The sequence below is a fragment of the Artemia franciscana genome, chromosome 17 (genome assembly GCF_032884065.1).
Source record: "Artemia franciscana chromosome 17, ASM3288406v1, whole genome shotgun sequence".
NCBI lineage: Eukaryota > Metazoa > Arthropoda > Branchiopoda > Anostraca > Artemiidae > Artemia > Artemia franciscana.
The window spans coordinates 3,909,571-3,920,449 of record NC_088879.1 but is presented as its reverse complement, the minus strand read 5'-3'; the positions used below and the strand labels follow the sequence as shown (position 1 = coordinate 3,920,449).

The window sequence follows — 10,879 nt, the reverse complement described above, 5'->3', positions numbered from 1 at the left end:
GTTCGTTTTAAGTTTTAATGTCGCTGCTTGCTTTCAGTTAAAAAGAAACATTTGTTTTTTTTTTATATTTAATTTCTGAACGTTTTTGAATTAATGCATGTTTTGCTTTTGGCTCTCCGCATATGAATAATGAAAACAAAATTTGCGTATTAATTAATTTTTTTTTGGCTAAGTGGCTTTCTCATAGATCGGACGATTTTGAGAAAAAAAGGAGCGGGGGTAAAGGCCGAGTTATCCTCCAATCTTTGAGTTACTTAAAAAGGCAACTAGAACTTTTAATTTTTTACGAACGTTTTTATTAGTAAAAATATACGTAACTTACGAATTCACTTATGTAGCGAACTCCTATATTCGTATGTTTTTATTACGTATATGAGGGGTTCGTTCCCTCGTCAATACCTCGCTCTTTACACTAAAGCTTAAATTTTGTCCCAATTCCATAGGAATGACCCCTGTATGACAAAGGCCATGGAATAAACAGTTGAAATTAATAAGAATACTTTATCGTAAAGAGCTAAGTATTAGGAAGAGGTGAACCCTTCATATGCGTAATAATTTCTGTTCAGCTTTTTTTTCTGATGCAAAGGAAATCCATAAAACAAAAATAAAAAAAATATGTTTCAACAAATTTTTTTCCAGTGCCATATTTTCTTTCAAGTAATGGTGTTTTTCAGGCATCCGAGAACCGATGCTCTCAGAAGGATATTGGTGAGGTTGCTGGTACTGCTGAGGCTACTATCCGACAGGCTTATCGACTTATGCTTTCATCGGCTTCGCTTCTATTTCCAGCAGACTTCAAATTTGCAATTCCCATTAAAGACTTGCCCCAAAGTTAAGCTACAGGAACAAACTTATGTTTAGTTGTGTTTTATATTTTTGTATTAGTAGCTAGCTCGCTCCCTTTTAAATATACGAGCCTTTGTATTATTTTTTTTAATCGTGGAAACGTGTTCATATATCCCATGAAAACATTCCTTCATGCAGGGCGGAGGAGGGGAATGAAATCTGTCTTAGTCCCTGACATTTTGTACGTTGGTTTTCAGCCCATCGCTTTAGCGTTACTAACACAAGAGTGATTATTGTTTATCCATAACACTAAATGACGTCCTACTAGCCTCATCTCTCTATTGTGTTTATATGTATTACCACGATTGTGTCATTTGCCATGACGTTACTAATCAATATAAAAGGATGTATCCGCTTATGACCCCTCAGTATTAAAAGTAAAAAACTATTGAAATAATGGATAAGCTAATTCAATCCAATAATGTTAAATGTCCTTATCACCCACAAGCCGATTTGATTGAAGATTCTCACGCAGGTGATAGCTTGTGCTCAGAATGTGCGCTGGTGGTAGGTGAAAGGACGATTGATGTTGGGAGTGAATGGAGAAGTTTTAGCAATGAGAAAAGCAGTGCAGGTCCATCTCGTGTTGGTGGTCCGGAGAATCTTCTTTTTGAAGGCCGTGGCCTGTCCACAATGATTGGCCCTGCTGGTCCCGGCTCGTTTGGTAAATTAGATTATGCAAAATATAATATCAGCCAGATCAGTAGCTCCGATCGAGCTTTGAAGACCGCTCTAAAGAGCCTTGAGGAAATGGCTGATAAACTCCATTTACCAAGCACTATTGTGGATGAAGCTGGGAGCCTTTTTAAAAGGTTTCATGGTGGAAAATCATTAAAAGGAAGGTCCAATAATGCTATTGCTTCGGCTTGTTTATTCATTGCCTTTCGACAAGAAGGGAACCCACGGACTTTTCAAGAATTATGTGCTGTTTCAAGCGTTAGTGTAAAAGAAATTAAACGAGAGTTTAAGCGGATTCTAAGCAATCTATCGATCACTCTCAATTTGATTACTCCCGGGGACTTTATAGCACGGTTTTGTAACAACCTTGGTTTGCCCTACTCGGTTCAAAGATCTGCTCATCATATTGCAGAAAAAGCTATGGAGTTAGATATTGTGCCAGGACGATCACCGATATCTGTTGCTGCAGCTGCTATTTACATGGCGTATCAGGCATCTAATAATCCATGCTCTCGGAAGGTCATTGGTGATGTTGTTGGTACCACTGAGGCTACAATCCAACAGACTTATCGACTTATGATGACATGGGCTCCGTTTCTATTTTCTGAAAACTTCAAATTTTCAGTTCCAATTAAATGCTTCCCCCAAAGCTAAGCTACAGAAACAAATTTATGTTTCAAACTTATTTCATAGTTAGACTTCAGCTTGTTTTTGGGGAAATGAACTGATTGTTTGCTTTTGCTTCTATATTAATGCTAATGCTTGTGTGCTTGCTTGCAGTTTGTTACATTATTATGCTTTTGTTACAGGTGCTTGGGTCAAATATACGTATTAACTGAATAGAACATCAAAGAAATCATTGCATGGTGTCAGAGGTGCAACATGGATAGTACACCAGCTCCATCAATCAACTGGTCAAGCCCCAACCTAAAATCAGAATGGAGAAAATTTAAGAGACATTGTGAGCTCATGTTTTCTGGTCCACTAAATGGAAAATCAGATGCAGTGAAATGCTCATACTTACTGATCTGGACTGGAGAAAAAGGACAGGATGTGTTCTCGACTTGGACCTTAACTGACGCGGAGGCAAACAAGCCAAAAGTATATCTAGACAATTTCGAGAATTATATTCAGCCAAGTGCAAACCCCATCTTTGCCAGATACATCTTTCATCAGAGAAACCAAGCGGATGGAGAAACCATTGAGTCATATGTCACTCAGTTGAAAGTACTTGCCAAGGATTGTGAATTTGATACCCTAGAAGACCAGCTAGTTCGAGATCGGTTGGTCTTTGGAGTCAAGAATGCAAGAATCCGTGAGCGGCTTCTCAGTGAGGGAGCCACACTTACCTTGGCTAGAGCAATTGAGTGCAGTCGAGCTATAGAAACTGTGCAAGAGACCCAAGCACTTATGCTTAATGAAGAGGCGCAGATTCAGTGACAGAAAAATTCCCCTGCATGCCATTTCTGTGGTGGCCAATACTCAAGAAGCCATAAGTGCCCAGCAAAAGGGAAGCAGTGCAGCAAATGCAGGAAGATGAACCATTTTGCCTAAATGTGCAAGAGCAAAGTAGTACATGAAATTGAAACAAGAAGCGAAGTGGAAGATGGGAGAGAATTCCTGATTGAGTCCATTTCCACAGAAGAAAAGGTGGAAAAGCCTTATGCTTTTTTCCAACAAATTGGCAAGAAAGCCAGCACTGCTGCCGACTGCTGATGTGCTGACCAGCTACACCGGAGAACAGCTAAAGGTACTGGGGACAGCCAACCTAAAAGTTCAGTACAAGAACCAAACCCCCCAGACCCATACCTTTCATGTGGTCTGCACAGATAGAGCACCCATCCTGAGCCGCCAGACCAGCGAACGACTTCAGCTGATCAAGTTTGTCCTCAGTATCAGCAATCCAGCCCCAATCAGACCAGTCATCCAAAAACTCTTAAACGAATTCAGTGATGTCTTTGAGGGCATAGGGACACTGCCTGGAACCTGCAAAATATATCTGAAAGAGGGTGCAATCCCTACTATACAACCGCCAAAACGGGTTCCTTTTGCGCTACAAGCTATGTTCAAAGAGGAGTTAGATAGACTGGAGTTACTTGGAGTCATAGAAAAAGTGACCAAGCCAACACAGTGGGTGAATTCCTTGGTTCTGGTGAGAAAGGCAGATGGGTCACTCAGGATCTGTTTGGACCCTGTTGATTTAAACAGAGCAATTGAGAGACCGCATTATCCTATACCCTTATTTGATGAAGTAGCAGCGAAGTGCAAAGGTGCAAAGAAGTTCTTTAAGATGGATGCCCGAAATGGATACTGGTCGATGGTGTTGGACAAACCATCCTCTGAGTTGACAACATTCAACACCATGTACGGCCAGTATAAATGGAACCAATACCCATTTGGATTGATTTCAGCGCAGGACGAATACCAGCGAAAGATGGAGGAGGTCTTTACAGACCTGGATATCGGGCGGATCGTTGATGATATTGCAGGCATTGGTTGTATTGATGCTGAACATGACGCCAAGCTGAGGGCAGTACTCCAAGCCGCAAGAGACAAGGGAGTGCGGTTCAACAAAGAAAAATCAACCCGCACCCCGAAACCAGGAGGAACTACAGACATTATTAGGAATGTACAATTACTTGTCTAGATACATCCCCAACCTGGCTACGCTGAACAAACCCCTCAGAGACCTGTCCAAACAGCAGAAGTTCGAATGGAATACAAGCCACAAGGAGGCCAAGAGAGTGATTCAGAATCCAGTCTCAAAAAACCTTTCTTACTTTGATCCAGAGGCCAAGGAGATAGAGGTGATCACAGATGCTTCCCAGCATGGTCTGGGTGCCCAGCTAACAACAGACGGAGCAACCGTTGCTTTTGCATCTCGCTCTCTAAGTGAGACAGAGCAGCATTACTCCCAAATGGAAAAAGAGATGCTCGCAGTAACCTTTGCTTGCAAAAGATTTCACCAGTATCTGTTCGGAAGAACGATATGCGTGACCACAGACCACAAGCCTCTTGAGTCGTTCTTTGGGAAGTCTATACAAAGGGCACCTCCAAGGCTGCAGCGAATGGTGTTGGCTATTCAGCCCTATGATATCAAGCTTAGATACAAACCTGGAAAGACTATCCCTGTAGTGGACACCCTATCCCGCCTGCACCTTGCGGATACAGACATCGAGTCGCAGGTAGACATGGAAATTCTGGTTCACTCAGTCCTTCAAACTGTACCCATAGCAAGCCAAAGGCTTGCACAAATACGTAAAGAAACGACTAAAGACGAAACACTGAATTCCCTGTTGGAAACAATACAAGTGGGTTGGCCAAACGATAAAAAGAGCCTAGACAGAAAACTTGGGACCTTCTGGAATTATCGTCATGAGTTGGCAGATCTTGATGGCCTTGTTGTTAAAGGGGAGCGCATAGTCATCCCGAGATCCATGAGAGCAGGCATATTAGGCCAATTACACTCTTCCCATTTAGGAGTGGCGAAGACCAAAGAGAGGGCAAGAACGTCTGTATTCTGGCCAGGTGTCACTCTAGATATCGAGAGGCTGGTCAACCAGTGCGATGTATGCGCCAAGTTTGCCATGAACCAACAGAAGGAGCCGATGATCCTGCACAAAATCCCCGACTACCCATTCCAGAATGTAGCTGCTGACCTGTTCCAGCTCAACGGACAGGATTACATGGTCACTGTCGATTACATGAGTCGGTTCTATGAGGTTGATCGCCTGACAAACACCACATCACGGCCATCAACAAACTGAAATCTCACTTCGTCCGATATGGGATTCCCGAGCGACTTACAACTGACAATGGCCCCCAGTTCAGCGCAAAGGAATTTGAGCAATTCATGACTGACTGGGGAATAATAAACTCAACCTCAAGCTAAAACTACCATCAGTCCAACGGCTTAAGTGAAGAGGCTGTTCAAATAGCTAAAAGACTCATGGTGAAGGCCGCTGAGAGCAAGAGTGACCCGTATCTGGCACTATTGGAGTATCGGAACACACCCATAAATGGATTTGCCCCAGCTCAAATAATGGTGGGACGCCAACTGAGATCACTCCTGCCCAGCATCACACAAACTTTGCAACCAGGAGCCTTCCAATTTGACCGATTCAGACAACAGAGGGAGAAGGCCCAAGAGGCACAAAGCAAACACTATAATCATCATGCAAGGAATATGGAACCACTGAAAACGGGTCAGAAAGTGTGGGTCCAGTTGACTGACCAGGGAACCTGGAAGAAGGCAACAGTTTGCAAGACTGGCGACAGCCCTCGTTCATACTATGTACGTTTCGAAGAAGGAGGGATGTTCCGCCGCAACAGAATACACATCAAATCAAGACAAGACCCGATGGTGACTGACCTGCACGATGGTGCTAGTTGCCAAGTCAAAACTTCGAGCGTCTCGCCATCGAAGAAAGTTCTCGATTCCTTAGCTGATTCCCAAGAGACTACGGACCCCCCCCTACAGTGGAGTCTCCAACACCAAAGCAAGGTGTCACAAACAAAGAGGTGGAGGCCACGGACCGGCTCAGGCAGAGCAGATTAACCATGGAAGAAGGGCGATGGCAACTCGTTCTGGTCGTCAGGTGAAACCCCCAACAAAGTTGAATTTGTAGAAAAGAAGGGAGATGAAATGAATTGATTGTACCGAATTATAAAAAAAAAAAAAAAAAAAAAAAAAAAAAAAAAATTAAATGAATTTATAGTACTGATTTAAAAAAAAGAAAAAAAAGATTAATGAACTTATTGCACCAAATCAAAAAAAAAAAAAAAAAAAAAAAAAAAAAAAAAAAAAAAAAAAAAAAAAGATGAAATGAACTTATTGTACTAAAAAAAAAAAAACGTTCTGGTCGTCAGGTGAAACTCCCCAACGAAGTTGAAGTTGAGCATATACAATAAAAAAACACCGTTGAATCACATGAAAAAAAGAAAGAAGATGAAATGAACTGATTGTTTGCTTTTGCTTATATATCAATGCTAAGGCTTGTGTAATTGCTTGCAGTTGCTTTATTCTGCTTTTGTTACAGGTGCTTGGGTCAAATATACGTATTAACTGAATAGAACATCAAAGAAATCATTGCATTGGGTTCTTAGAAAAAAAGCATTTTCAAATACTGTTGTAACTTCAAATGGTAATAAATTGTTGATTTTAAAAACAATCTACCTCTAGGTAAGTTTTTCATACTGATATGTCTTTTCATACTGAAAATGTTTCTACATTGAGATCCGATCACCCATTCGTAAGTTAAAAATACCTCATTTTTTCTAATTTTTCAGAATTAACCCCTCCCCCAACTACCCCAAAGAGAGCGGATCCGTTCCGTTTATGTTAATCATATATCCAGGACTTGCTTATTTTTCCCACCAAGTTTCATTCCGACCCCCCCACTCTAACTGTTTTCCAAGTTTTAGGTTTTCCCCTCCCAACTCCCCCCCCCAATTTCACCAGATCCGGTCGGGTTTAAAATAAGAGCTCTGAGCCAAGATATCCTTCTAAATATCAAATTTCATTGAGATCCGATCACTCGTTCGTAAGTTAAAAATACCTCATTTTTTCTAATTTTTCAGAAATAACCCCCCCCCAACCCCCAAATACCCCAAAGAGAGCGGATCCGTTCTGTTTATGTCAATCATGTTTCTAGGACTTGTGTTTATTTTTCCCACCAAGTTTCATCCCGATCCCTCCACTCTAAGTGTTTTCCAAGTTTTAGGTTTCCCCCTCCCAACTCCCCCCCCCATTTTCCCCAGATCCGGTCAAGCTTTAAAATAAGAGCTCTAAGACACGATATCCTTCTAAACATCAAATTTTATTGAGATCCGATCACCCGTTCGTAAGTTAAAAATACCTCATTTTTCCAAATTTTTCAAAATTACCCAACCCCCCCCCCAACTACCCCAAAGAGAGCGGATCCGTTCCAATTATGTCAATCATGTATCTGGGACTTGTGCTTATTTTTCCCATCAAGTTTCATCCCGATCCCTCCACTCTTAAGTGTTTTCCAAGATTTTAGGCCCCCCCCCCTCCAACTCCCCCCAATGTCATCAGATCCGGTCGGGATTTAAAATAAGAACTCTGAGACACAATATCATTCCAAACATTAAATTTCATTAAGAATCCCATCACCCGCTCATAAGTTAAAAATACTTTATTTTTTCTATTTATTACGAATTAACCGGGCCCCCACTCCCCCCCCCCCAAGATGGTCGAATTGGGAAAATTTCTAATTTAAGCTGGTTATGTCCCTGATATGCCTGTCAAATTTCATCGTCCTAGCTTACCTGGAAGTGCCTAAAGTAGCAAAACCGGGACCGACAGACCGATTGACCGACCGACAGACCGACAGAATTGGCGATTGCTATATGTCACTTGGTTAATACCAAGTGCCATAAAAACAAGAAAAAACTAGCTATTTAAAGAGAAAACTGGAAATAGACCTATAAAATTCATGTCTGTAGCTGAAACTCTTAACATCCTAAAAAAAAAGAAAAAAAAAGAAAAAAAAAAAAAAGAAAAAAAAGAAGAAAATGATGAAACTGCTCTGATATTAATATGGAAGATTGAACGTTGTGCTAAAAAGAATGTACATATTTAAGAAAGTTTTCACAAAGAGAGTATACTTACGAAAACATAATCTACATAAATTTCCTTGACAAATTTTGTTTGCCCTTCGTATTAATGCACAACTATGGCTCAATTTTTTTGCCAGTCTTAATTAGTTAGCGGTTTCTTTCGAGACTTGGCGATTATAGCAGAAACGCTAAACAGAGAACTAAGCTTAGAGGGACAAAAGAACAAGTGGACATTTAGCTGATAATTAGGGCCAGGGCGTCCAAATATGAGTTTGGAGAGGAAATAATATATAATAAGAAAAGGATATTTACTTGATAATTAGGACCAGGGATCAATACATGTCATGCGTAAATTTTGGCTTGTCTTTATCAATTGGGCTTGACTATGATGTGGTCCTAAGATTGTGAATAAAAATGCACTGAATGCACTTCCTTTTTTACCGTATTTTACATAGAACAAATTTTCGTTTCCGTCAAATTTTATTCCAGTGCCATATTTTTCTTGGGACATATAGTTCCTTGGGATATTTATTTTATTCTCATTTTTTTTCAATATTTTGTTTTCATTTTGTCAGTTTTATGTCATTTAGATAAAACTTTTTCTTTAATAAAAACTATGAAGGAACAGCTCTTAAGATCCTCTCTGAAGCTTTTTTTTCTTATGCAAAGGAAATCCATAAAAAAAAAAAAAAAAAAAAAATATGTTTCAACCAAATTTTATTCCAGTGTCATATTTTCTTTCAAGTAATGGTGTTTTTCAGGCATCCGAGAACCGATGCTCTCAGAAGGATATTGGTGAGGTTGCTGGTACTGCTGAGGCTACTATCCGACAGGCTTATCGACTTATGCTTTCGTCGGCTTCGCTTCTATTTCCAGCAGACTTCAAATTTGCAATTCCCATTAAAGACTTGCCCCAAAGTTAAGCTACAGGAACAAACTTATGTTTAGTTGTGTTTTATATTTTTGTATTAGTAGCTAGCTCGCTCCCTTTTAAATATACTAGCCTTTGTATGATATTTTTTAGTCGTGGAAACGTGTTCATATATCCCATGAAAACATTCCTTCATGCAGGGCGGGGAGGGGGTTGAAATCTGTCTTAGTCCCTGACATTTTGTACGTTGGTTTTCAGCCCATCGCTTTAGTGTTACTAACACAAGAGTGATTATTGTTTATCCATAACACTAAATGACGTCCTACTAGCCTCATCTCTCTATTGTAATTATCGCACTTTTTTTGAAGTTATTCGAATACATACAGCTCCATTTGCCTGAAAAACTCCACTTTCTAAACCTTTATTTTGCTCCCTACTTTTGTGCTTTTTATCAACACAAAATTTTGATAAAATCCATCCGAGAATTAATAGTGCTTGATAAAAAAAAACAAAACACTATTAACATTACTCATCTATTGAAATTACCGCCCTTCTATTGTGAGCATTGGATAAATGAGAGATCCCAGACAGTGAAGGGGGAATTCTCCTCCCCCCAGCCCATTCACAAAAGGCAAAACACCTAAAAAAGGTCTAACATATTATAATACTAAGAAAAATCCATCATCTTCACGAGAATGCTGGTTTTTTTCCAAACCGTTCGTCCCAATTTCTGGAATCTTCTTTTTTTTGTACCCTTGTTATCAACACAACGATTTACGCAATCAATGCGAGGGAAAACAGATAAGCAGCCATAGGTAAATATAAAAACACTGGAAAATACTAAAGAGACACTTAAATTTTTTTTATTTTTTTTTCTAAGCTTCCTCTTTTAGAGCTTAATGGACCTTTATTGGATTGTTTCCTTAATTAAAAGAAGATTTCGACCAAAATATTTGTATTTATTATATTTTGTTTTACATTATGTATTTTATTATATATTATTTTACATAGACAATATTATATTTTATTACCCTTCTTTTTCCTAGCGGATAAAAAATAAAATAGGGAAGCAGGATAAAAAATAGCTTGAAATGGCAATAGGATTAATTTTATAAAATATCACAAATCACTTCTTTTTCCTACGTAACTTACCTTAGTATTGATTAGACTCTCTGAAGTTGGAGAATATGAGTTCAAGTTATTTTGTGATAATGATGATAAGTATTTTATCGTCCTGTGGTGGCGCAGTGGGTTTGACCTTAGCTTGGTAATACGGGACCCAGAGATCGAATCATGCTGCAGCAATGCACTGCAGGGCCGACGCAGGGACCTTAGTAGTCAAGAAGCGTCGTTAATCTGATACAATACAATACAATAAGTATTTTATCTGGAATTGCCTGGAGATTATGTCTTAGCTTTTGTAAATAATCAAACGATGATCAATGTGGCAAAATTAATCTAGTGCTTAAAAGGAAGAAGATGAAATTTTGATTCGTTTATTGTGGGATAGGATAATTTCAATGGAGCAATTTTAAACTATTTCTTCTGACCTATTTCAAACTTTACTTCTAACGCAATATAAAAGGGATGGAAGAATCTTGGTTAATCCCGCGGATTGTTTTTTGATAGTTCTGAATTTAGCAATTTTTTGAATGAATTTTTTGCTTCTTCATGAGTAAAGCTCTTGGCAACTCTAAAAAGTGGCTACTGGATAGAGAGACATAGGAAGTATCTGTCATTGGTAGGGTATCAATGAGAATTCTTATGAGTTTAATATCACATGGTAAATCCAAGATAGTTAAAAAAAACAATATGAAATATCACAAATCACTTCTTTTTACTACGTAATTTACCTTAGGATTGATTAGACCCTCTGAAGTTGGAGGATTAATTTGTGATCGT

The 10,879-nt window shown here is 39.3% G+C and overlaps 1 protein-coding gene across 1 annotated transcript; it reads left to right on the top strand.

Annotated features, from left to right (window-relative positions):
• Nucleotides 1–1,238: 1,238 nt before the first annotated feature.
• On the top strand, nt 1,239–9,598 carry LOC136037691 (transcription initiation factor IIB-like). Its single transcript, XM_065720444.1, has 2 exons — nt 1,239–2,016; nt 8,868–9,598. The coding sequence occupies exons 1-2, from the start codon at nt 1,243–1,245 to the stop codon at nt 9,027–9,029; spliced, it is 936 nt and encodes a 311-aa protein (XP_065576516.1). The 5' UTR covers nt 1,239–1,242; the 3' UTR covers nt 9,030–9,598.
• Nucleotides 9,599–10,879: the final 1,281 nt, after the last annotated feature.

Bases quoted from the DNA above. Each gene is read 5' to 3' on its own strand.
- LOC136037691 (XM_065720444.1), top strand. From the start codon at position 1,243: ATGGATAAGCTAATTCAATCCAATAATGTTAAATGTCCTTATCACCCA. The intron at 2,017-8,867 runs GCATCTAATAAT...GGTGTTTTTCAG, and splicing joins CTATTTACATGGCGTATCAG to GCATCCGAGAACCGATGCTC.